The 27,971-nt window shown below is 35.8% G+C and overlaps 2 protein-coding genes across 4 annotated transcripts; one reads left to right on the top strand and one right to left on the bottom strand.

Moving 5' to 3' along the window:
• The first annotated feature begins 67 nt into the window (after positions 1-67).
• LOC116771794 (uncharacterized) lies at positions 68-22,984 on the top strand. 3 transcript variants are annotated; one of them, XR_009752606.1, is made up of 19 exons: positions 68-451; positions 890-1,011; positions 8,203-8,485; positions 8,563-8,630; positions 8,709-8,915; positions 8,992-9,122; positions 9,235-9,367; positions 9,606-9,724; positions 10,170-13,635; positions 13,706-13,847; positions 14,046-14,208; positions 14,319-16,729; positions 18,192-18,367; positions 19,058-19,108; positions 19,377-19,559; positions 19,917-20,043; positions 20,114-20,224; positions 20,315-22,476; positions 22,659-22,984. XR_009752606.1 is itself a non-coding variant. In XM_061521285.1 (18 exons), the coding sequence occupies exons 1-18, from the start codon at positions 355-357 to the stop codon at positions 21,160-21,162; spliced, it is 8,838 nt and encodes a 2,945-aa protein (XP_061377269.1). In that variant the 5' UTR covers positions 68-354; the 3' UTR covers positions 21,163-22,984. The 3 variants fall into 3 exon arrangements, 2 of the variants coding, with proteins under 2 accessions (XP_061377269.1, XP_061377270.1); XM_061521285.1 differs by having other exon boundaries at positions 20,315-22,984; XM_061521286.1 differs by lacking the exon at positions 19,058-19,108 and having other exon boundaries at positions 20,315-22,984.
• LOC116771787 (WD repeat-containing protein 13-like) lies at positions 22,975-27,949 on the bottom strand. The gene is made up of 11 exons (XM_032663760.2): positions 27,730-27,949; positions 27,550-27,605; positions 27,170-27,289; positions 26,734-26,841; positions 26,377-26,530; positions 25,704-25,870; positions 25,516-25,576; positions 25,359-25,441; positions 24,719-24,882; positions 24,002-24,201; positions 22,975-23,794 (listed from the first exon to the last, which is right to left on the bottom strand). The coding sequence occupies exons 1-11, from the start codon at positions 27,809-27,811 to the stop codon at positions 23,694-23,696; spliced, it is 1,296 nt and encodes a 431-aa protein (XP_032519651.1). The 5' UTR covers positions 27,812-27,949; the 3' UTR covers positions 22,975-23,693.
• Between the last annotated feature and the right edge of the window lie 22 nt (positions 27,950-27,971).

The following is a 27,971-nucleotide window of genomic DNA, read 5'->3' as shown; positions in this document are numbered from 1 at the left end:
ATCAACAGTAATATTAATGTTACCTTTGAAAAAAATATGAAACAATAACAATATTCGTAACAGTTAACATTGATATCGAAAAATGGCGTTCTGTACAGCTGTGGGTTGCGCAATTTATATGTAAATGTGCACGAAAAACATAATTAATTTTATATTTGGTGTGTATTAAATAAATCTAGACTAGTAAAATGTTATATGTGCCCAACTTCTACCTTCAATACTCCTTAGTGCTCTAGTATTCTTTCGTCAGTGGAAACCTGTCAGGGACCGTGTATTTTTTGTGTTATGGTGATGTATTAAAATAATAAATAATGAAACGAAAAATAATACGGCTGTGCAAATAATGTAAATATAATGGCTGTGTTATGGGTGATTTTAATTTTGTTCTCAACGGGCCTGGAATTCTCACAAGGATTCCCTGTTGACCCAACGCCGCGGGTCTACCCGCACGGTAAGTTCAGTATTTTACATAGTAATATTTTAAATAACAATTTTATACATAGAATCTAATAGCTTTATTGCAATCACACTATATTGTCAGATTAACACCTTTTTATTCCTATTATCCGAAATGCTAAATAAACATAAAAAAATTATGTTATTTGTTATGCCTTGAAAAAATTTCTTAGTATAGTTAATTTACAGATAGTATTGATTTAAGGAATATAACTGGAAGTAATTGCGATATGAAAAAATGAAAATGAGACTAGCTTTGTGAGAATATTATATTTTATGTAGGGTAGATTCTAAATTACCATTACATGTACCATGTACCATACTATACAGCCCTAGAAAAAGGAATTTGCAGAATTATCCCCATACACTATGCATAAAATATTTAATACACAAGCTATATTATTTTTACTATTCAAAACTGTTCATATTTTAGAGTCAAGTGGGTTACTGTTGGAAGGATGGAGCAGTACAGTGCTGCTGGCGCTGGCGCTGATCCTTACTGCCGCTGTAGTGCTGTTTGGATGTACTTGGTGCTATCGGCACAAGGATTGTAAGGTAAGAATTAATTAATAATATAATATTAAGGCAATTTGGGGTCGAAAAATAGTTAAAGAAACCAGTGTCTCATAGATGTCAATGCTAACATTCTTTAAATAATAATTTTATTTGTCTTTTGTCTGTTAATAAAATTATAAAATATATGTACAACAGCAAATATTATTGATAGATACTTATTAACATGCTTTAAAAGAAAATTCTGTAATATTTCTGTTCTTCATTTAGGTAGGTAAAAATTTTGTTGAATGAGGTTTAGCCATCAAAATTTCTTATATAAAGTTTATTCGAATATTTAAGATGTACCAAAAAAAACAATTTTATCAAGGAGTATACCACTGTATATGTCAGTAAATATTGCCATGTAAATAAAAATTATCACATCATAGCCGACAATGTGGTCATTGAACCTCAGCCCCTACACAAAGTGTTATCACAGAACAATTTAAACCATTAATGGGCCATGCATTTTTAACAGAGTCCTTGACTGATAACAAATATTCGACCTACATAGTACGCATTGATTATTGATTTTAATATATAACATTGCTAATTAACATAGCAGGATGACTAACCGCTAACACAGTGGACCTTGTTTACAAAACATATACGCGATAATGCGTGCATCGTTGGTATAGTAAATATTACATTACTAATAAATTTCACGGTCGATTTGATGACAAACTCGGTGTGAAATAACTTCATATGAAAACGCTCATCACTTATAGAGGTATTGTAGTTTAATATTGTGCGTTAAATGAGTGTTATTCAAGTGAGAAGCCTCAGACGACGTATGTGAAGGAAGCACTAAGATATCATGTTTCGTGTGTGAGGGGTCGGCCACTAATTAATTTCAAACCATCAGTTTGACTCATTAAGCCAATGCAGCCTGAGTCACTTAACAGCCAATATTTGGCATCACTGAAATCTATTCTTTGCGATGATGCATTTTATATACGTGAAGACGTTGCGTAGAATGTTTGTAGTAATATATTGTTCGTATTTATATTATCGTTACGTGTTGAAGTAAAGTTTTGCATTTTTTACATAGTTAGAAAATCTGCAAGGCAATTCACACCCTAAGTCAAATATCATGATGTAACGAGCTAATAATAAAAATCCTATTGTAATTTTATACATGTGTTTATTTCGAGAATATAAATATAAATCGTCTTTATTATTATCCATATAATAATTATCCCGTCTGAAGTCTAGTCTGGCTGGCTTCATAGCTGCTTCACAACTGAAGTATAAGTACTTCATACTTGTAACTATTAATTACTCGTGCGCTGTCGTTTTAAAATATACACAAAAATATTTCTGTTTCGCTATATTTATAAAAAAGTTTTTATATTGAAAATTTCAAAATGATATAAGGTTCATTATTTTGATACAGAACTCCTTGTCGATAAGTACATTAAATATAGTAATATTGATAATTCAATAAAACTATGCTTAATGATTTAAAAATTGTCGTGTCTTCTGTTTTAATTTTTATGATAATAATTATTATTTTGAATATTAAATTATTATTATTTGAGATTGAACGAAATTCCTGTTTTTATACAATATGCTTGTCAGCAAAATAAGATCGTATTGTTTTTTATGTTGGCAATTAGTATGGATGATGTTTTCAAAAGCTAGCAATTCCTGTAAATATCATATAAATTTAGTTGTCAAATAAGTTATTATAGTAAATAATTAATTATGGTTTAAAATAAAGTTGTAAGTATCCCCGATAAAAGGATGGATATAAAAAACTTTGACGTGATGAATGATAGTAATATATATATATAGTCTGGAGTCATTTGGTACAATTGATATTAAAATTTATAGCCATGATGTTGTTATTTGATTTTTTTATCTAGCTAAAAGTTATAAAAATAGTGCCAATATCAAATTAAACGGTAGATTTTAGAAAAAAAATATCAATCCAACCTGTACTGGCTGATTATTTTAATTTTTTTTTTATGTATTAAATTTGATTTAAAATTGATATAGAATATCCAGAATGTTATGTTTACGTACACACGTATGTACATTCGAACCGGCTCGAATCCTGCCTTTGTCGATACATTTTTTCATTCCATATTTCCTATTTGATTCAAATTTAATTATTAGGCCAACCATTATTATTACTAGCCCAATAATATAATTTTACTTACCTTTTAATGTAATATTTATACACTGTGACTTTGTTATGTGTACTAAAAATATATCTACTACGAACAATAATTTTGGTCTGAACTTAAAATACTTAATGCCATCCAATAATTTAATGTCGGGAGGAGTTTCTCCCATAATTGACGCAGATATGACGTCATTCCGCCGAGTAATTATAGTAATGAATTAATTAATACGAAGCTATTAAATGTCTGGAACTTTTAATCTTTTCTATAGGGACATAAATCACAAATTAGTTTTTAATTTAATTAAATTTTATACATTGTGATATTGTTTAGTGAAAATAATAAGTAGTAATGTTATGTACAAATTAAATAATATTATCTATATATTTATATATATATTTTAACTCCTTTAAAGTCAGTTTTTTTCTATACCAAAGGTTAGAGATGATATCCAGTGACAGTTGTGAATATTATTATTTTTATTATTTCGTAACTATCAAAATAAATATGTAGAATGTTTGACAGTACATGAAAACATTGTGCAAAGTCAATGACCGACTTAAAATATAACTGGGACACGGCCGATTTTTCCGCAGTAAGGATGACTCTTTAGAGATTTCAGTTCACTCCTAGTATAATATTATAAACTTTATTTAATAAATAAAAAACAGATTAATAGAAAATATTATGCATAATATTTTGATTTTATCCTATATATAATTAGTTAAAGATACTTTCAATTTAATATAATATCATCAATAGGTTATTTTTTTGTAACGGTTCGATTTTTATTGAAATAAATTTAATACTTACCTACATTTCAAAAAAACTACTAACATTATAGGGTTTAATGCAAATTATAAAGAATTTTAAAAATATCTAACAGGGTTGTTAAAAATTTAACTTAAATATCTGTGTGTAGTGACATACGTTGAATTAGGCGCAGTGGCGCTCGGAGTTGGCACGGCGCCCGTAACAAGCGATCTTAGACCTCTCTCTCGCTATTCTCCAGCATCCGACCTCCCTTTAGCCTCTCATACTAATGCATCCAAACAATATCACCCCTACCACTGTACTATTATTACAATGCGTTTCATGTTTTTCGAGTGTAAAATACTGAATGGCAGGAGTGAGGACATGTTTATATAATGTACATATATAACGTTCTGATAATACATACTATGATTATTTTCTAAACTGCTATTTTATACAAAATTTTACGTACTAAATACACACTATTAATATACAACTTGTGTTAAAACAAGTAAAACTCAAGATTTAAATCTAAGAAGAATGTATAAAATTAAAGAATCAATTTCAAGAATTAATTTAATTTCTTAAATTATAAACAATTTTGATATTAGTTTGCGATTCTAGTTTCGTACTTGTCGTTCATTATATACGGTCTATATAATTTGTAACAGTGATATACTATTTGCTATTATTAATAATAAGAAAAAATACATTTTCTAAGTTATAATAATAAGTAATTAATAATTATTATTTTTAATGATTCTGAGACTGACGTTGTTTGTTTGTGATATAGACTTTATATTATTATATATACATAGTTATATATAAATCCGAACGTGGTTACATTCTTCATTATTAGGTAGTTTTATAAATCAATAATATCGAAGTAACGGCGGTAGGTGAATCTGAAGTTGGTGTGTATCTCATTTGAACGAGCGCTCTTATTCACTTGCCACACGCAATCACTCGTGTGAATAGGGACAGCTGACATTAAGGTACCACTTGTAAATAAACACTCAAGTCATTTATTACATAACGTTTCGATTATTAAGAATAAACAGAACACGTGATACGTAAATTGTAATCAAATATTTTTTTTTTAATTAAAATGTATAACAAAGCTTTTTGTTTTATTTTTTCGTAATGTTAAAAGAAAATAACGTGTTTAGTATAAAACACCACTGAAAACGTAATTTATCAAAGTAGTAATATAGGTTTTTCTTCATTATATTCAGTTTATTAGTAGATATATGTTTTACAATTATGACAAGAGGTACTAAGTATGAAACATTTAAATTAAAAAAACTACAATGGCTGTGTCTCAAAACTAGTCCAAGTATCTCCTCGAGCTGATTTCAGTTCGTATCATAATTATATAGTAATACATTTTCTATAACGTTTTATTTATAATATAAAACAAATAAAAATATGCAATAAATAAATATATCGAATATTTAACATAATAAATTTAAATCGAGATCTGAAAAACTAAATCTTTTAAGTCACATAACATTCCAATAATGAAATCAAATTCTCAGTATAATTGAAAAATTTGTTTATTTCGGTTGAGCGGTTTCGAAGATGTGGCCGGACATACATTGTAAATGCGTACATAATAATCGTGTATACAAGCGGACGTGATTGTTATGACTAAAACGATTTGCCTATAATTACTTCTATACATGTTCGTCTGTTATGTAAGCTGCATTATATTAAAGTAACATACGAATAAGACACATTTAGATTGAAGGAATCACTAGAATCCAAATCTCAAATTGGTATTTTAAATAAAATGAAATACGACTATTCGAAATTTAAATTTATAACATTTATAATAATAAAGAGGAGTAAAAGAGTACAAAGTCCGATCCGAACAGCCAACAATTACCATCGGCCATTGAGGTATCAGACAAAGCCTAAACACTGTGACGTCACAATGTTACTTAGTGCCACATAGTACAGATATACGATTCACGGGAACCAACTCTGAGGATTGAACAATGAAATAGCGAACGTGACTTAGAGTCAATACGAACACAAAAGTAACAATACGAAACGTGGGTATGGGAACATAGAATTATATACACATGTATATATGATAAACGTACTAATTAATTAATTTCTGTGTTTTTCATTAAAACCTATTTGTAGGTGCATCATTTTACATTTCCGTTTTGCTATAAACTTATTTATTGCTAAGACTTAAGTGCAATCATCATACAAATATTACGCTGTATCCGAGAATAATATATTGAATAATATATTAAAATGTCGTTTATAGAAGTCTACAACGACGCGCCTCAATATTGTTTAGTCTTTTGAACATTACCATTACCGATTAAAACTATAAAACAAATTACATAATCTTAATGAAATTTCCATGTAACAGAATAATCCATTGCATGGCATTATTTTAAATCTATTATAGTAAAAATAGTAGCAATACTTACGACATTGTTACCGTGCCAAAATAATAAGAATAACAGAAAGGACATTCACGTCGATCAAATATCATTGTCGACGGGGAAATGTTAAAGAAATTTGTGAACATCATAGTACATTAATTATAACGTTAAATTCACCTCAAACGATATTCCCGAAAGTCACTGTGTCATACTCGTCTGACATATAGTGTTATAGTGTGATAATCGTTACCCAGATGTCGTTAACTTTATAGAATCAAATAAATGTCAACAATTTTCTTATATGTCGTTCACGTGCTAGTTGCTACAATGTAATTAACGTGACTCACAACTGACGTCTGACCGCCTCGTCTGCAGCATGAGCTACGGACAGCTCGAGACGCTGCAGGATGCGATTGCATCTAAAGCTACATCTATTTATAATAATTCTTATATCGTCCATATGACTAACTATGTCTGGAATTCGATATCATATTGCGAGCTATTCTGATGCTCATTCTTTATATTCAATATGTCATTTAGCTATTTTTATTAGGCTAGTGCTACCCGCGGTTTCGCCCACGAATTGGATGTATAAAATTTTAATATATGTTCGTGACAAACATACAGTCGTACATCCATCCATGATTACGTTAGAATTTTATAACAGTATCAACTCATTTATGTAACGTTAAATACCTACGATAGATTGTAAAATGACTTCCGGTCATTTGATTTAAATCATCGACGTGGGCTTGGGCATCGCAGTCATAGTAAACAATAATATATTTTTAATAGAAATATTTAATTTATTATGTTATAATATTACTGTTCTATTCGTTAGTGTGGAAACGGTAGCTGTTTCTGCAGTGAAGGTGTGCCAATACAAATTATATGACCATGAAAAATGAACGCTACATTACGTTGTTGTCGATTTGTGAACTCTGAGTCATAGTTATTAATCAGCCGCATCTAGGGTGTTCCCCGTACAATGATCAATTCAATATCCTTAGTCCCAACCACGGGCTCGCACCGTTGAACTAAACACTCACAGTTTGAAGTGTGACATACATGACATCTTAATACGTGATTGTATCAATTAAGTATATGAGGGAGAAACTGGTTACTTCATTCCTATAGTTGAGGATTTCATCACACCAACATTTAATATTAAATTATTATAATGTATGCGGAAATTTAATAATGTTTATGAAGATAAAAACGAATAAATTAAAGAATATATATATATACACCAGTAAAAAAACAATGTTAAACCATATCACTTGTAAATATTAACATCTCATTACATTTAATTTTACTTATCTTTCATTGTCATTTAAGCATGTAACAAGCAATAATTTAAATAGATGTTTATATCGTCTATAAGGCTTTATATATATTTTTTGTATGTTGCCTGCAGCCAAATGAAGGAGCGGACAATCAGGTACATAGAATAGAATACAATAAATAGAATATTCTTGCTTTGTTGTATTTCTTGGAATATTAAAAGAGATATACGTTATTGAAATTATCTATAAAATTTTTCCTCATTCATCGCTTGTACAAATACATATGTGGTTATAAATGTAAATAAAGATTCAATGTACGTTGTAACTAAACAGTCTGATGTACATATAAATGCCTTGATATGATTTTAAACATTATTTTATATGTAATTGCTCGTATATATTGTATAGGAACGTGCATAAAATTAAGGTGTGTTCTATCATTTGCGTCCCCTAGAGCAATATGACTTTTTATATCATAAGATAATAATTAACACTGCCTAAATTAGATCCTAATACACGAGAAATTCAAGGTTGTTTCTTTTGTTTATATATAACACCAATAAGTTATGTATTTACTTTGGTTCTGTATATTTTACAAGTGCTGTATTATAATGACAGTTGTTTACCGCGAGCGTGACGCATCTGCACGATGGCCGGCGCGCTCAGCCGTTGGACTCGGGTTTCTCTGAGCCGGTCAACAACAACATTAGTGAAGACAACAACAATGGTCCGATATCGTTGCGGGAGATGCAGAACATCGCTAACAACAACGCAGCCGTGTACATCACTAGCGAGAATGAAGAGAGGAATCGGATTAGTCGGGAATCGGTCGTTGAATTCGAACCGCTTCCGGCCGATATACGTGTTGTAGATCCGCTTGAAAGATGTGCGGATTGGTTCGGTGAGCATACTACTTAATGAATATATGATGTCTCGTTTGAAACCCATTAACCTTTTATGTTATTTCACCTATTACAGCTGGTGAGGATTTCCAAAGGGACCAACTTCAGTATCTAAGAGAAATCGGTCGCGGCTGGTTTGGCAGAGTAAGCCTTTTAAAAAAATGAAATAAAATAATACAAATTTAGTGAATCGATTCGAATGAATCTTAACATTTTGTTCAGGTAGTAAAGGGAGAAGTAGACGATGGATGCGGCATCTCGACTGTAGCAGTGAAGATCCTCAATCAAAATGTCAGTTTGGAAGACAAGGCGCGTTTCCTCGATGAAGCCCGACTGTATAGAGACATGGATCACGAGAACGTACTGAGTTTCGTTGCTAAATGCTTGCAGGAAGACCCGTGGATACTTCTCTTTGAATTATGTTCAATGGTACCATAAAATATAATATAACATTTTATTACTTAATCATAAACCACATAGCTATAATACATTTATAATTTTCTAGGATCTTCAACAATATCTAATAGTGAACCGTCCAAAAATGGCTATATTGAACGAAAGCGGGGTACCCCTTCAACTGATGTGTGACGTCAGCTCCGCCCTTGCGTACATTCACTCGAGAGGGTACTTGTACGGGTGGGTAGTTTTAAAATTATGATGTTTAATAAATTTACATATATTATAACTGCATTATCTTACTTAGTTATATAACCATAGGATATTAATATATTTTTTTATACTTATTCAGCAATTTATGGAGTGGCAACATACTGGTCCGTGGTAATGAGAACGTTCGCGCCGTCCTCGGATGTTACAGTGCAAGTGAAGCCCCAGTACAATGTGCGCCGCCCGAGACGAACAGACAGCCGCCCATCTACAATGTCAGTTGATACTATTATATAACTACCCACTTTAAAAACGGATTTTTATGCGTTATGACAGAGCTCTTAATAATAAAAAAATTAAGGCTTTTGTATCTCTATTTAATATATTATCAACTTTATAGTAGATGAGACACACTGAAAATTAAGACGCTACTTAACTCAAACAAAAATATGAAAAGTGAGTTTATTCCTTATACCTAATTTGTATATATATTTTGTTACATGTTTATATCAGACTAGCAGCGATGTTTGGTCGTTGGGGTGGCTGGTGTGGGAGGTGTGTGCGTGGGGAGCGACACCACCCCCGCCGCCCGCGCCTGCCCCGGAACTGCCTTGCCCCTACCGGAACCATCTGTTAGTATATAGTCTCAGCGTTCTTAGCTTGCATGTGGCAAAAGCATAGTTATGTATATCATGTTAGTTATAATATCTCGTACATATAAAAAGAAGGTATTTTCAAATACATTAAGTAAGCGGTTAACTTTAACAGACATTCAATCATAATCTTAACCTAAAGTCATACACAAACTACTCGGAAGAGAAATCCGAATAGAAATTTGTATTTTGTATATTAGTTTATTCCAAAGAAATCTTATTTAAATCAAATAATATAATCAAGATAATTCAAAATAAACATAAATATCATATGTAGTAGGGTAAAAAATATAGAACATATCATTAGATGAGGCTTTGTATAAATAAAGATAAGTGATTATTATGCAATATTATTTTTTATATGACTTAGACGAAACTGATACGGTTATATTCGTTGTATACGATTTTCTCTATATCTTTTCAGATACCAAGTGATGCAGTTGTGCTGGAGCTCTAATCCAGAAGGTCGTCCGTCGGCGTCTCAAGTGCACGCTCTCATAAACCACTTGTACTACACGCACTCTCACACGAACGACTCCGCCAAAGACCAGGGCTACTCCAGCAGTGATTTCGAGGAACGCTGGCAGAAATTAAAACCCAATACCATACCCAAGATAGATGAACACGTAGCGATCATACACGCGCCGTCCACCTCCACGGTGTCACATTTCACTAGATCTGACCAGGAATATGATAACACACAAACTTTGCAAGATTCCCTCAGCGTTGAACTAGACACGGCCGTCTCGGGTACTAGCAGCATAATGTCCGACAGAGACCCACTGTCTGTTCAACTGAAGTCCGACAGTCTAACTAACTTGCACGGGTCTCTGGAAGACGTAAGAAATATCTACCTCACTCACAACGAAACGGCAGCGCTCGAATGCCATCAAGGTAATATGCAACTAGAGGATAGTAGGGAGAGGGAACAAGACCGCTCCGACAGCTCTATGGATCCTTGGCTGAAGGATATAATGAATGGCAGTCAAGACGACGTTAGTTATTACAAAGACGTTAGTGACGTCATAAAGAATCTCGATAACATTTTGAACTCGGAGAAGACTTCGAGTTCGGAATCCAGTCACCAAGCCAGTCCATCCAGGGATAATTTAAGTTTAGAGTGTAAGAAAGATTATCCAATGCAAACTAGTATGGTAAAATCGCCTGGTATCAGTAATTTTCAGAATATTCTAGATATGGGATTTGATTCGAAATCGGAGAGTCCAGTACGTTGCGAGGAAGACGAAGGAGATGGTGATACAATTGGCACGCTTAGCCATTCTTTTGAACGGCACAGCGACACAATAAGTCAGCAGACTTTAGAAAATCTTACTCCAGACACTCCGAACGTGGACTTAAAAAGTGTTAGTAGCCTGAATGATTTCAAACAGAGCCTCGGTATTATGAATAGGGATAATTTGAAACCAAGAGATGAAGATAGTCATTTGCCAAATGAAAATAATGTAGTCAGTAATAATAGTGTAGTGCCCAAGTTGATGGAACTCTGTGTATCCTCAATGCCTAGTGTAAGTGAAAACAAGGAAAAAGTGATCTTAAAACAAGACTGTCAAACATCTAACAATAATACAAGTGAACTAGTAAGTGTTTGCAAACAAAATAAGTCAATAGATGATAATATCGCCTTTATTAAAAATGAAATAGACTTAGAAAATGGGCTAAGAAACAAAGATGAAATCATTGTGAACGAAAAAATATCAAATGATACTCAACCAGAAGTTAGAAAACAACAGAAAAGTGATAGCCATGAACAATATTCAATCACAAAACAGTTTAATTGTAATGATAATGCAGTTGATGAAATTAGTTCAAGTGCTACCAACGACATAAAAAATGCTGATGAGGAAGAAGAAATTCCTGCCGTTCTCTTACAAAATACTGAAGGGCCTGAAATAGCTTGTAATAAAATGCTAGATACGGCTGTACTGTCAAACGAGGGACTAAATGACGCCATCAACGAAATTATAGCCGATAATAGTGAAACCAAAAACATCTCATCTACATGTCAAGGAAAGCAACAAATTAGCAACGAAAGCATCAGCCCTGTGATGAACTGCACTTATACAAATAAGTACGATGAATCGTTGGATGCTGATTTAATTGGCGATATTGATAAACGACCTTCCAATGATAGTGATAACGTAGCTGCAACACAAATTGTAATCCAAGAACCAATAATATCTAAAACCAATTCAATATTACTAGAACAACATTTGGCTAAAGAAATAAAAAACGAAAATACACATGAAGAAGTATACACAGAATTACAGAGTGATGTGAACGAAACAAGTAACATGGTTTTAAAGTTGAAGGAAAGCATTCAAAGCGATGCTAACCACATACATGGAGACAAAATAAGTGATGAATTAATGCCAGTCTCTGAAAATAGAGATGATTTTTCTGCTGAAGAAAAAAAAATATCAAGCGCCAGCTTACAGCCTTTAGAACCAATAACAAGAACAGAGCAACCTGAAACAGTACAAAATAGTGATGTAAACACATGCGAATCAAATGTAATAGTCAATAATGACGGAGTCGATAGTTGTAGAAGAATTCTCGATGATTCCATTTCTGATAAAGTTCAAACTAGTGATAAAGTAATTCCTGGTCTTATTCGTGCTGAGGCGTTTGCAACTGAAGAAAATATTACACGAGAGGCCGAAGATGCAATAGAATCTAATATAAGCCCCAATGAACAATCATCAACAGAAAAATTTAGTGATAGCACTGTATATATGGATCTCATTAATGATACGAATAGTAAAATTTTAAAAGACGAATCCTTAGATAGTAATATTAAAAATGTCATTAAATCTTGTTTAGATGTATCCGATACGGACACCCAATGGAGTTTAGTTAAAAACGATTCCACGGTTTATTTAGATCTCCCTAGTTTGGTAAAGGAAACTCATGATTTTCTACATTCTGAAAAAATGTTAAGTAGTAAAACTGTTGAACTTGGTAATGTTTATACAAGTACGCCTAAGGGCAGTAATACATCAACTGACAGTACTTTAGAGGCTGAAGATCAGGAGACAGAAATTATGTCTGTGACTAAAGTGCCCGACTATGGACCGGGAGTGACGTTAACAAAATTAGAACAAAAACACGTCCCGGAAAATGTAAGTCCATTTGACTCTCCATCTAAGAGTCACCACACAGACACCTATGATGAAAACAGTTCCGTAGTACTAGGCCCTTTTGAAAACTTCACCCTTGACCTTTTTAAGGGTGTTAAGTCAGACCTTACCGACCTCCACAAAGAAGAGATACTGGCGCTCTCATCAAACTTTAGCGAAATGAACTTGGAAACGCCTTCTCCATTAAGGGATAGCAATTTTCTCAATGAAGTTCCGGATATTGTACCGGACGAATTGCATTTTGATGATATAGCAACGCTCAGTGAAGGAAAGCCGGAATCCCTCTCAGCCAATAAAACGGAAGAAACTGAAGAACAATCTTCGACGGAAAAACATGTTTCGCCTTTGACACCACCTAATTCGCCAGGAAATTTTCTTGCCACTACAAGCCATCAAAAATACTTAGTTGACATAGATATAAATAATTCTAATTTGCCAAATGCTTCCAACGAAGATGTCGTGGATTTAAACCAAATTGATCTCCAAATTACTACAAAGTTGGCAATGGCTGAGAATGAGAACAACATGAATTTAGAGTACTCGGGTCCATTAACCGAAGAAAGCCTTATATTTAATGAGTCTGTTATAATAGCAGATAGCGAAGCTGTAGCGGAGTCTTACTTGGCAGGCAATAAAAGTTCAGGAGAGAATTTAAGAGATAGTCTTGCCATTGATGAGGAAAGAATGAAAGAACTGAGAAACGAATTGGAATTGAAACTGCCATTAGCTCAGGTATGTGCAGTACATTTTATTAATTGTAGTTCATTTTAAAAGAAAATTATAAAAAAGGTTAAAATTGCAGGTAGCAGGAATCGAACCTGCTGTAGAGAGTGAGTGGACGGAACTACCTCCGCCTCCTGAGCTAGTTTTAACTTATGGCGCGCTATCACCGATCGCTGAGGAGACACGCATGCAACTGTCTGCATACGAAAATGATGATCAATGTGTGTATTGGTTTATAATTTATGAAAACTTAACCAGAAAGTATTACAAGTCAGCGTATAACTGGCTCGACCGTTGTTATACTGCTGTGTAATATACTATATAGTAACATAATTTAGATTTAAGAGTAATCAAGCACTAAAATTCATTTATATACCATTCCATCGTGTTTTTTACGTTAAATTGGAACATTTAAACAGGGAACACATCAACCCGTACGGAGTCTTCTGCGAGCTATCCCGAGCCTTGCAACAACTCCGACGAACTAACAGACCTTCCGACCGCGCAACACTCCACATACACGATCACCAAGGATATAAATCACACCTACACTGTACAGAAAGAAGTTCCAAGCAGCAAAGAGTTAGTATATTCAAACGGCATAAAAAATAAATTTAACTTTACTTTTTTTTCTTTTTCTGGAAATTTTAAATTCTTGTGTCCATTAATATATATATATATTTTTTTTGCAGAATCACCATGAGCGCTGACAGCTTAAACGCCAGTCCGTTGAAAAAACTGGATGAAATCCCATCTCCAATCGACGATTTGACATACACTAAGAACGACGATGAAAAAGATGCGAACTGCGAAAGATTGTCTCAAGTATCTCCATTTCTTCTCAGCCCGACCACAGATACATCAGTACCAGAATCAGATAACGTAGCTGGTGTTTCAACAGTATCAAAAACAACCGTCCCCACAGACGCGAAGACGTCCAAGCCGTCCGAAACCCAATGTTTATCAAAGGCAGCAAGTATAGACTCGTGGTGTTCAAACGACACGCTATATAATGTTGAAGAAAACTTTGACGATCTTGCGATGGATTCGGACGTAGCTGTGGATATCGAGGCTTATATAGAAAAGGATATGAGTGAAAGTGAAGACACTCTCACCCACAACGATGATGATAAGGAATTAAGCCATTGTTCCACGTATATCATTCACGACAGTAAATCTGAAGTCTGCGAAACATTTACACCAGACTCAATTACTGCTAACGATAATTACACGTACACGAAAGTAAAATCAGAAGCGGTCGGCACTACGCCCTCCGTCATAACGAAATCTGATTTAAACGACTCAACAAAAAATACTCAAACGAAAGATTTAGCATACGGAACCTTAATGTCCGGGCTACCGACTTACTCACACTGCACAACGGAATTGGCATCGGGTATAGATGACTCGTGGAAACTTCAGCAACCAGAGTTGGTTAGGAGATCTCCAATAGGCGATGAAGATAAATTTACTCCTCCAAAAGTCATTGAGAATAAAAAAAGTTCTGAAAACGATGGTCCTCAGCTTAGTGTAGAGCCGCGATTAAGAAAAATAGATAGTGTTGAAATCACGTGTCTGAAGGATTCATCTGATGAAGTCAATAAGTGTGAGAGTTTAGAAGGACCGAGCTTAAATGAAAACGACAATAACGGAAGTCCGAATATCCATTTTCGTAACTTGGCCCAATCGGTAACCAGCACTCCGTTTTCCATCGTGGTCGAAGATGTAGACGAAGTTGAATCAATACCTATCAAACTGCCTGATGCTGACGAAGATAATTCAGAGTGCGTTGCAAGCAGTCTTCCCAACTTCCAAACGTTTTTTCAGTCGGCTGAAAAAAGACCTCATGACATATCATCTAATAATAGCAAAGATGGTGTTAGTTCCGAAATTCTATTAGAAGGGGAGAGTAAATCGATTAGTAACAAAGATTTAACAGATAATACACCAGGATATTCGGACTTTGAAAATTCTGCAAATGCAAAGCCCCAGGACACTATCGAGTCGGAGAGATCTAGTCAGATAGAAGGAGGGAGTCAGGATGAATTCCAAAAGTTCGAGAGTTCGGTCAAAAACCGCCCACAGGATCTTTCGTCGGTTACCGATGCTAGCTCTCTTTTATTAAAAAGCGAAAGGCGATCTAGCGAAATAGCTATGGGCCTCTACACTAACGCTGACTTTGATATTACTAGTCAATCGGTTAAACAAAGCTCAGAAACAGAATCTCCTAGTTATATAGTTAACATTTCGAACCTGGCTGAATCTCACGCGTTATGTAATGATCAACCATTGAACGTATTTATTACTGATTTGGATGCGGAAGAAGAGACAGAACAGCCGCATTCGATTATAATAACTGAGAGTCCCCTAATAGCTGCTAAGGTGAGCCCTAACAGAACTTTCGACTCGCATTCAAAGTCGAACCGAAACAATGCAAACGACTCTTATGATTCACACGCCAGTGGCTATCAAGCCGTCAAGAATATTTGGGTCAACGAAAGTTTTGAACCAAATGAAAGAGTCAATGGCTTAAGCGGCGCTATATTAGTTGATAATATATGCGAAAACGAGGCTCTAAGTGATGTTCAGTTTTCTTCGATTAGTATTTACTCCGAACCTAGTGCGAGAGAATCTCAAAGCGAATCTTTGACAGGAAGAGAAAAAAGTGTTCAAGAAAACAGATCAGTGAAAAATTCAGATGAAAATGTTGTTTTAAAAGAAGGCACTAAATGCAATGGAAGCAATGAAGTGTATGCAACAGTGAACTATCTGCACGAAACGTTCGAGGAACTGTTAGAGAGTAACGTGGACGATAACGACTTCGGCAGCAGCGACGTTAACAGAGAGGAGCAAACTATTAGTTGCGAGAAATCAACTGACATCGTAACGGATTCGGAATCCATCATGAGTCAGGTCAACGACGAGGGATCGCTCAATGAAGTAACAGCGGACGTCTCCGTCGACAAAAATAAGCAAAACGACGGCGGTGACAACGAAGAGGATAAAAAGATAGCCCTGGTAACAGACAATTTCTTACAAAACGAAAAGAACTTCTGCCAATTGGATTCCTACTTTCCCCTTCTCAGCGATATAAGATTTACTGGTGCGTATTAAATATTTGTAGACTTAAATCTCTTTCCAGCTTTATGCTGATCTTTTGATACATATAATAATGTTCTGAATGTATTATATATATTCTGTTTTATTATATGGGGTTTTCCAATAGGGACGCTTGAACTTTGACAGCTGATTGCGGCCATGTTGTTTGAGTGACAGCTGTCAAATGCAGTGTGTTATATTCATTCCGTCCTCCCAAACCACCATGGCAGGTTACAGTGTCGAGCAGCACGTGCAAATCATAAAATTGTTTTATGAAAATGGGTCTTCAGTTCGAGCAACGTTCCGCGCACTTCGCCCGTTTTACGGTCGCGATGATCGTCCTGCCGAGTCGACTATCCGTCGTTTGGTGGACAAATTCGAGTCAACCGGGTCAGTTAACAATCAGCCGGTTCCCGTGCGTCAACGTAACGCGAGATCTGCCGAGAATATCGCCGCTGTGCGCGACAGTGTCTTCGAAAACCCGCGGCAGTCAATTCCGCGTCGCGCACAGGAACTCGGCCTTTCGCAGACGACAACTTGGCGAATTTTGCGTTGTGACTTGAGCCTGCACCCGTACAAGATCCAGCTGACCCAAGAGCTCAAGGTTAATGACCATAGACAGCGCCGTGTGTTCGCTGACTGGGCATTAGAGCAGTTGGAAGTTGACGCCGATTTTGGCAAAAAAATCATCTTCAGCGACGAGGCGCATTTTTGGATGAATGGCTATGTCAACAAGCAAAATTGCCGTATTTGGGACGAGACCAATCCACACGAGGTTCACCAAGTGGCAATGCACCCGCAGAAAGTGACTGTTTGGTGCGGATTTTGGGCCGGAGGCGTGATTGGTCCGTATTTTTTCGAAAACGATAATGGTGTGGCCGTCACCGTCAATGGTGAGCGATACCGGTCGATGATAACCAACTTCTTTTGGCCTGAAATCGAGAATATGGATCTGGACAACATGTGGTTTCAACAGGACGGCGCTTCGTGCCACACAGCACACGCTACGATGGAAGTTCTGCACGAGCAATTTCTGGACATGGTCATCTCGCGCGGAGGCGACGTGAACTGGCCACCGAGATCGTGCGATTTTACCCCGCTGGACTTTTTCTTGTGGGGTTTTCTTAAGTCGCAGGTCTATGCCAACAAGCCGCAAACCACCGATGCCCTCAAAGTCAACATACGCCACGCCATCGATCAAATACAGCCCGATTTGTGCGCCAGAGTCATCGAAAATTGGACCTTTCGTGTGCGCGCCACCAACCGAAGCCGTGGCGGTCATTTGAATGATGTCATATTCCATACATAATGGGGTCGATAGACCTTCCAAATAAAAAAAAAATTTCGCAAATATCTTTCCTACATGTATTTTTTTTTGCATTTCAAAGATCAAGCGCCCTTAATGGAAAACCCTATAGACTCGTGATTAGCGCACAATGTAGCTTATTATGTTACGTATGATTTAGGTCCGGCTACTGAAATAATGAGCACATCGTTCACCCAAGATTCACCAACTGATCCAACGTCACCTGAGTGTGAGCAGGATAGCAAAAAAGATCCCACAGCCGAGATATTGAAAGAGTGGGACAGCGATAGCGATAGTCACTCGTCTAACTCGTCCAGCGGTGAATTCATATGGAAGGTAGAATAAGAAAACATATGTATCGCATATTATTTGGTTTTGGTATTTAACTAGTGAATGAAACGCTTGCTGAATGTTCCTTTGAGGGTTCGATTTCCTTTCTATATATATTTTAAAACCCAATAGGTGTGGATTTATACTTAGATTTTTTGTGTTCACTAATTTTGCTGTTTGGGTGTGGGATATTTTAAATTTTATTTTTTATTTGCTGGTATTACTTTTTTTACTTTGAGTGAAACTCGAATTTGTTTTTAATTTGTTTTTTTTTAAGTGAAAGACTTGCCATGACTAAAATTTTGGGAAAAATATTTTTTTTTATGTTTCATATTTATTCAACATTTAATTTAATATTATATTTAATTTATTTCTAGAACTCCTTTGTATAGAACTTTCTACCCTCACTCGTTTCGTAGACATATGCGTTCAGTATATTTGTATTTTGTATAGAAATTTAACAAAAATATTTAATTTACTGAAATTATAAAGAATTTGCAAAATGATCCAATAACATATTCTCTAAAGATATACGTTGGACCAACCTGTATACTGGGATTGTTCCACATGAACCAATATATATTAAAACAACACCTTGTATAACGATCAGCTGTTAGTTACATTAGCATATGTCTGCTCTGAGTTTCTGTTGGTGTCGGTTCGCTTGCATGTATGTATATCTGTGTGTGGCGTTAGGACGGCGACGGACAGCTGACTTCGCTGGTCCCATCCACTGTGTTCGACCACGTGAGTTGTGTTTAATATAAATACATTGAACTTCATAGATTTTTGTATTATTTGTCACTTTATCCATATTATAATTTTTTGTAATGCGTATGTTGCACAAGTTCATATGTATGTTTTATTCATGTAAGTCGCTACTCCATTTATGATTTTGTCGATAGTTCAGTTTCTGGCATCGATGTGAATATATTTATTGTTCATTCATCGTTCGTTCACTGTTCATTAATTCCTTCATTCCTTCATATATAAGTTACATGTATGTTGTATGTAGCAACGGGAGGGTGTATCCCAGAGTCAGGCGGGAGGAGGTGATGTCCAGGGTGAGGGTGCCGCGTCCTCGGGCGGAGAATCCGGTTCGGGATCGGAAGGAGACGAAGTTGAGTTCGTGCCCTCCTCCTGGGACTGTAGGGCTGCTCCGGCTAAATCATCTCTCAGAAGTTTAGAACAACCACCTGTGAGTAGCGAAGTTATGTTAAAAAAAATTGCCTATAAAAGAACTTGCATTGTTTGCGCGCGCTGGTCTTGAAGGTGACAGTCGATATTTAAAAAATGGTAAATTAACGATACGAGTCTTGGCTAGAGTAAAATAGTAGCCACTGAGTTATTTATTTTAATACATAATTGAGCAATATAATAATACACCAGAATCATAAAGAATAAGTCTCAGTAGCCATGTCCCTGAATGCCTGGCGATCCTTAAACACTTAGCCATGGACTTTAAAAAGCTAATCGCCATCATACAGAATTAATCTTGGAAAAAAAGAAGATACTGTTATAGGATAATTCTAAATGTGCATTGATTGTTCAATAGGAGAGCAAGAAACGTGTTGTTTTCAAGAGGCAGAAGTACCACTGTGTGTATGAATATCCTCGTGAAGTCGCTGACATCGAAGTGGACTCTCCAGCGTCATACCTGCCAGACTACTCCACTTATTCGGGTATGTTTTCCTTATTATAAAATATTTTATATTGGAGACGTCACATTAACTATATATTTTTTATCTGTAGACTGGGATCCGACGAGCGCTGAAGAAGCGGAAATGGGATACGGACAGTTATACGGAGGACCTGACCCCTTAGATCTGTTCTCATTACGCTCAGGGATAGCGTTTGGAGCGGGTAAATTATTTATAGATATTTCTTCGTTGATAATCTGTCAATAAGAATATTTCTGTATATATTTTTTATGTATATGTCTATTTATTCTAGATTACGACGAAGACTTTTTCATATCATCATCGGCTCGACCTTTCGAGAGCTTAGGCGTTATGTCCACCACAAGCCAGTTCTTCCCGGGCATGCACGTAAAGCCTATGCTGGAGCGTCAGCTGTCTGATGACGTCAGCGAGGACTTTCCCCCTCCCCCGTCTCCCCTAGCGACCCCTGTACACACCAACAGTAATAATACTCAAACAGCGATAGCCCTTACACCGACGCCGTCCTTCGACTTCACAACCCCTGACTCGGGTGTCGAAGATATAACTCCCGGCTCGACGGTAGAAGAAGACTTCAAAGATAAGAGGCTCCCGGAAGTAGATGCGTGCTGGCGCGGTGACAGCGCCAGCTCAAGCGAATCAGTCAGCCCGAGCTCGCCCAGAGAGGCGCTCGGGGGTCTGCGGCACACGAGGGATAAACTGAAGTTAGATCTACCGCCCAGTCCGCACGCACACGCGCCGTCACCCAGACACAGTCGCGTGTTCAGTTTCGTGCTCGACAAACCCAAGAGATCTAACTCTGGAGAGATTACAGACGAGTCGGCGACGGTACCTCCGACCACCACCGACACAAGGGAAGACGTCATGCCAGAACCGACCTTCTCCACGTTCGGGAAGAGCGCCCACTGCAGGCCGGCGAACAGCTCGGACACTGATAAGATCATACTAACAGATGAATTACTGCAGTGCGAGATGACCTCGGAGGAGGTGAAGGAGGGGAACGCTAGGGGAGAGACGAAGGGGGAGGGGACCGTGCTGGACAGTGGGGATGAAGACTCGGGGATAGAGAGCAGCGCCAAGACAACGCTAGAGAGAAACAAACCGGCCTCCGACGTGTCCTAGAGAAAGTGTAGTCAGTAGGCTGTATATAAGCTAGGGCTCCCGCAGTATTGGGCTAGGTGGTATGGACGAGGATCCAGGAATATTCAGTTATCAAAAACAGCTAATGCTATAATTTTCTTCCATAATTTTTATTAACAATATAATAATACCTTCATATAAAGGTCCTTGTCCTAACAAACCACCACATTTTTGTTCTGACCCCAACGTATCCCGGCGTCGCCTGAGACGTCGCTGATCGCCGACCGTAGTAAATACATTAGTTTCGCATGACATGTTATACATATCGAATTTAGATCTGTTTTTATGATTGTAATGATACGAACAATGGAGATACGTACTATATAAAGATGGCTGCCGGCGCGCGAGCAGACCCGCCCCCGCCCCCGCCCCGCCATCATTGATACACAACAATGGTACAAAGAGCCGTGAATTATTTAACGTATGTGTAGATATAGCGCTGTCATATTTATAATTGTATTTGTAAGGAATGCCTTCTCGGCTCGTTCTCGCCATAGTTACGGCCTACGATATTTTACACGGTCGCAGTTAACAAATGATAGTTTAGATGCTAGTTAAAATTTTTATTGTTCACATTATATAGTAGCGTTTTATTAGATTTTACGTCGTAGTCTCGAGGCATGTCACTGGAACACGCGATGTTATATATTTTTTTTATTTATTTGATTACGTAACATGTATTTGATTATAAGGATGTAACGAGTTAAGTGTATGTGTTGTGTCGTAAATTAACTCTGTTTCCGTAGTATTTACCGTACTTATACAAACAACACTATCGCGCACAACGGCTACGCATCACTATTATTTGGGGTGCAGTTCGGAAACAATTATTTTAATATATTATTTCTGTTTTCTTATCACATGTTATATTCTATCAATGATTTCTCAGCCGGTCACTTTCAAACGGTTTGTCGGACTGCACTCATTAGTGTCTCGATATCGAAAGCCAACTCCTAGTTAAGTGAACTCATTATATCTAGTAAGTGTTAGTCGTATGTTCGGGGGTCGTCGAACGTTTCGTATCTATTGAGTCTCGGCGGACGGAAACTCAGTACTAGTAATTTTTACCTTTATACCGTAACACTTAGAATATAGATATGAATGTTATCGAAGTATAGTATCGCACCGAGCGTACGTGAGCCGCCGAGCCGCCGAGCCGCCAGTGCCAGTGCGCGTCATCCCGTGAGGAGAACGTCCAAGTGTGACCTCGTGTGCAATCCTCCTCGTTTCCGTGTCGCGGTTTAGTTATTTAGTCGTGTACTGTAAATATAATTTAAAATTTATGAATTGGAAACGGTAATTGTTTTTTTTTTAATAAGAAAAATGTATTAATTCTACTACATGTTTATTGTTCTGATCTTTATTATTATTACTTTTTACAGTTTTTTTTTAATTGTTTCGTTAATGTACAGTTGTAAATAATCGGTAGATGTTCATTTTGTTGCAATTAAAATGGAGGTTTTATGTTTTTTTTTTAGATTTAGAATGCGAAATCGATGATCCAAGGTTTCGGTTGGCCGGGCCGGTATATTATTAAACTGATTAGATTTTATATATAATGAATACAATAATCTCCAAAACCAATGGACTTGTTTAATTACAGTTATACAATAATTACATGGAATTATTACAATTAATTTGTCTTACAATTATTGCTGTATTTATTGTTTGTAAGTTGTTGTTTTGTATGAACTCAGCAGTATTTAGTGAATGTAAACGCATCGGAAGTTTTTTTTCATATTGTGACTTTGTGGAGTCTTTAAAAATATTTATATGAAAAATAAATGATTAAAGTTTGTGACTTGATATGGCTTTTATTCAGACCGGGCGGCGGGATGTTATTAAACATCTCTCGAGTAATTTGACTGGTTACAGGATGTGGCTTGGCAACTGTTAACTCAATTTAATTCACATACAGAATATTAATACTTCTTTGGGAGTCATCGCCTCCCGGCATGGGTAAGTTTGGTTTGACAGCTGTATTTTTTCTAAATAAAAATATTTTACACTCTTGTAAATAAAAAAAAATATCTCCAGTATATGCAGTTTATATATTCAGCAGGTAATCTTTATTATTTTTTTATTTACGATATTCATATACATATATCGCATAAATTCTATGGAATAAACTAACACCAACTAGTAAAGTAATGAAACTTAACAAAGAACGGAGTCCGACAGAAATGGGTGACAGCATTCAAACCAGGGACTCGTTAATAGAACGACTGAAAAACCAGTATAATTGAATTATTTACTTACAATACTATAATCACAGAATATAAAAGCTTCTAGCGAATTAAATACATGTCCGATAAAACAGTACTTCATCATAAGACACAGTCAATAGCGAGCAATAAGCAAATCAAAATTCTGAGATCGATCCGCTTACGATACTCTATAGTTGTACACCTCATAAGTAGAGTGTCCATTCATTCTGTTCACATGTCACAATTTTATTTGATAATGAAAAAACAACTTTAACGTGTCGTCAATAAGGTTCATTGCTATTCGTTTCATCCTCTCCTCCATATGATGACGAGTCCTGAAGAGTCACTCGTGGCGAGGAGGCTCTCGTCGTAGCTGAAGCTGACCCCGAGCACGGGCGACGCGTGACCTTCAGATACAACGTACATTATAATTTATTACTGCTATCCTAAAATGTTCCTTATACGTGACTGAATACTGTCAATTTTACAACAAATTTTTAACAAGTTTAATTAATAAAAAAATTCAATGTAAGGCTGATGGGTGTCGATTAAAATTTTAACAATTAACTATACATATAATATATTATTTTTATTAAAGTGTCTAGTCTATATACCCTGAAGTTTGTTAACGACGGGTTGGTCGGCGTGGCCCTCGATGTCCATGAAGTAGACGCAGGCGTCCTCGGAGCCGCTCACCACGCACACCCCGCGACGAAACGACATCAAGGGACAGAAGGTGGAGCGCACGCGCTGGCTGCGGTGCTGTGTCCAGAAACGCTTCTTCAGGGTCAGACCTCCTTCACGATCGGAAATCCTGAACGACATCATCAAATAAAACATTAGATACAAACAAGAGTGACACTCCCTTCTCATCAGCTACATGTATGTGTTCATAGACATAGCTCCCTCCGTTATTGGAATTCATGATACCTTTAGTTTTTGTATTAATGAAATTAAAATAATCCAACAAGTCCGATACTATTTATAGGTTACATACTTTTCACTTCACGCCCGTTTCCAAAGACAACAAGCATTTTTATTTCCTAAACACCATGTATGTATAGAATATTTTCCTAAAAAATATTATATTAAATTCGTTATGAAAAGATTTTGTTGAAATGGAACGCAAACCAGAAATGCCGCTAGGGGTCACTCTTGTCTATGACTCTAACGGAAAAAATCTCTCTGTTCAAATGTTCTGATCGTAACGCACGTGCTAATTAAAAGTTCAGTTTATTTCCAAATTATATTTTATTTATTTCCTCTGCGATTTTACGATATTCCTACAGATCTTAAATGAGCTATTTAAATTAATATTTAGTAATGTCTACCTGAAGAGATACAAGGAGTCGTCGGCCGCACTAACCAGCAGCGCCGGGTGCCGCGCCAGCCACGGACTCCAGCTGAGAGACGACACGGCCGCGCCCACGGCGCAGCGCCGCAGCTTCCTCAACGACCCGCCCGCGCCGCATGTACTGTAGCTCACTATTAAACCCTACCAACAAGCATACCTTGTAAATTATATCGATACATATAAATAAATTTGGAGTGTTTGTTTGTAATATTGATACAGCCAATGTTTACTACACGCGAATATATATATATATATATGGTAGTCGGTACGTACACCAAAATAACATTTTTTACAACTTTTGTCTGTCGGTTTGTTCTGGCTAATCTCTGAAATGGCTGGATCGATTTCGACGAAACTGTAACATCAGCTATCTGCTACTGGCAGGTAGTTGATGAAATATGAAGTAACTTAGGCTACTTTTAACAAAATTCCGAAATCACCCACGTGTGGGGGATTTTTCATTGTTTTTTTTTACGCATACGGATTCGCGGGTCTATATATATATACATACATATAAGACATGGAACTTTGAAATAAACGAATTATTTGCTAAATAGATGAATTTAAAAGTTATACGTGTATGTTTGTAATGACAAGATGAAAATTGTACTAGTCACCTTATCGTTTGCCGCCCAAAATATTCTACCACTGGACTCGCACGCTATAGACAGAACCTGTCCGCCAAGGATACTGCTTCCACCTGAACATTAAATAAACCAATAAATAATATAACATATGTAACAGACACCAATGTCATAAAAAGTCATCGTTTACCTCTAGGGTATATCCCCGTCGATACATTCAGAACTTCAACCATACCTCTCGCATTGCCAGCCTTTACGCTTAGAATTAAAGTTAATCATTTTTCATTAGTGTCATTTCAAAATGTTTAAAACCACTCTCTATTAAATTAATCATTCTTGTAAACACACGCATGTCATATATAATCTGTGAAAGGATACAATGAGCATGTTATTATTGATGGGCTGGAAGGCGCAGCAGAGTAGTGGAGCTGCGAGCTGGTCTCTCACCGCACGCAGCCGGGCCGCGGTCCCCACGTGCCACACCAACAGCATACCGTCCAGACCACAGGTCACCAAAAGCTCGTTGGACGCCGACCAATCACACCCTGAAAAATTGATATTGAAAACTTGTCATATTTATTGCTTTAACGATGTCAAACTTTCATTAAGACAGTGCACTGCAGTAAGATACTTGTTTGTTATAAGAAATATATACTAAGTAAGGAAATAGACTTATTAGGAGTATACAAGAGCCTGAACAACTATTTACAGAGGATTTTTTTCTTAGCTATTTTAAAACTATATTTTCTTAAGTCAGTTTGCCATAGAACCAGAGACATCAATATAATTTGTCTTTCTAAACACTCAGCCATTTAATATATATATATATATAAATATAATGGTAATTAAATATTTTGAAATCATCTATTTAAACTGACTTTTTAGAGAATTGAAATGTCAAAATGCTGACTTAATTTAAACTGTGACTAGGATTATATTTGTCATAATAGTAAAAACATAAAATATTCTTTGATGTGGCCAAAAGATTAATCTTTATGTCTAACACAATAAGTTTAATAATATATGTATGTCTGTAATTTTTGTAAAATACCTGTGACTGGTTTGGTGTGACCTTCAAGCATGAAAGACACCTTTGGTGGTGTTGCAGTAACATCGCACACTGAAACCTTTCCGTCGTGAGAGACACAGCACAGCTTTGAACGGTCATTGTTAGCAAACTTTACCATGCTTACTTGACCTGTATGCTAGAACACAGAGTATATACAATTATTCCTCATTTTTTACACAGATCAAAAAGATTTAAAATTTACAAAGCAATACACAACAAGAAAATTAATTACTCTGTAATAAAAACTGTCAATTCGGGGTTATTTATGTTTTTTGGTTAACAATATTTTTTGAAATATAAATATTGCTTTCAGAGCTAGATTTATGATCAAAGTCTTACCTGATCAAATATATGATGAACGCCAGAGAAAGCATAGTTCTCTGATATTGTCATATCACTTTTTTTCTTGGGATTGATTGTTATACACTCATCGACTGCCAGGCTGGCCTGAAGTAAATAATGATAATAATTTTAATATGCAACATATATATATATAATTTTTAAATCTCTCTTATTTCAAACCATCATTATTTAAGTCACAATTAATTTCTCTCACACTATTTAACCACATTAATCTAGTTTTATATAGAACAGAAGTAGATAAGAGTTAAATAACTCTTGGGTAAGTTTCTTATACAGTATGCATGTATTATATATTAGTTTATTACATATTGTGGAATCAGACTATTTATTAAATTATTTCTCCCGAGCAACCAACCACACTTTCAAACATCAAAATTTATTGGTTTTATTAAAGAAAGAAGTCACTGTTCACCTTACTATTGGATCTTTGTTTGGATGATGAGGAACTGATTGATATATTGTCCTGCACTCCATACCTGCGTTGAAGCAACTGGCTTCTAATATTGATGTATTTCTTAATTGTTTCAATATCCTGTATAGATTTAATAAAAAATAATTTTAGTATCTATAATTACATACTTTTATTTAACTTCATTATATCTAAGTTTTTCGCGTGTACTCATTGAAATGAAAGGGTTTTCGGATTATTATCACTTCATGAACTACATACTCGTGACATTTAGGTCCCTTTACACTTCACAGCAACTGTGATCACAGGGAGACGAGATTAAAGTTTACTTTCACATTTAACTATCTATATGAAACAAATAAAATAGTATATTAAAAATATACCTTAAATTTGGCATTTTCTCTCAACAGCTGGCTTCTTCTCCTTATGTAAAGGGTCTCTGTAAAAAACACTCCCTTAGTTATTCACAAATAATTTTACATGGAAAATTGTACAAAATACGATATTATTAACAAATATTTGAATTGCTTTACAAACATAATATGAGGGAAAGTTAAACTTACTAAAGTTTGGATTTCCTGGCGCTCGATATGCATTAAAACGGGCATCTAATGCAAAAATTTGTTGCTGAAAAGCTACAGCCATAACTGATTATTATTGTTACAAATAATAATTTAATTAAAGGTTTATGTTTATAAGAAATTGTCAAATATAAGTAGGTATATAATGTTTATATACAATAATAAGTTATTCTATAAACAGAGATGTCAGATGTCAAAAATGACAACTGATTTGACAAAAAAGT

Source organism: Danaus plexippus, chromosome 8 (assembly GCF_018135715.1).
Source record: "Danaus plexippus chromosome 8, MEX_DaPlex, whole genome shotgun sequence".
In the NCBI taxonomy this organism is placed as follows: domain Eukaryota; kingdom Metazoa; phylum Arthropoda; class Insecta; order Lepidoptera; family Nymphalidae; genus Danaus; species Danaus plexippus.
The sequence above is the reverse complement of the archived record's forward strand: the minus strand, read 5'-3'. Positions and strand labels throughout refer to the sequence as shown.

Excerpts from the sequence above, each read along its gene's own strand:
- LOC116771794 (XM_061521285.1), top strand. The coding sequence starts at position 355 with ATGGCTGTGTTATGGGTGATTTTAATTTTGTTCTCAACGGGCCTGGAA. Across the intron at positions 8,916-8,991 it reads TCTTTGAATTATGTTCAATG|GATCTTCAACAATATCTAAT; the intron begins GTACCATAAAAT and ends ATAATTTTCTAG. Across the intron at positions 18,368-19,057 it reads GCGGTGAATTCATATGGAAG|GACGGCGACGGACAGCTGAC; the intron begins GTAGAATAAGAA and ends GTGTGGCGTTAG.
- LOC116771787 (XM_032663760.2), bottom strand. The coding sequence starts at position 27,811 with ATGGCTGTAGCTTTTCAGCAACAAATTTTTGCATTAGATGCCCGTTTT. Across the intron at positions 27,606-27,729 it reads GCCAGGAAATCCAAACTTTA|AGACCCTTTACATAAGGAGA; the intron begins GTAAGTTTAACT and ends TGTTTTTTACAG. Across the intron at positions 25,442-25,515 it reads GACGGGGATATACCCTAGAG|GTGGAAGCAGTATCCTTGGC; the intron begins GTAAACGATGAC and ends TTTAATGTTCAG.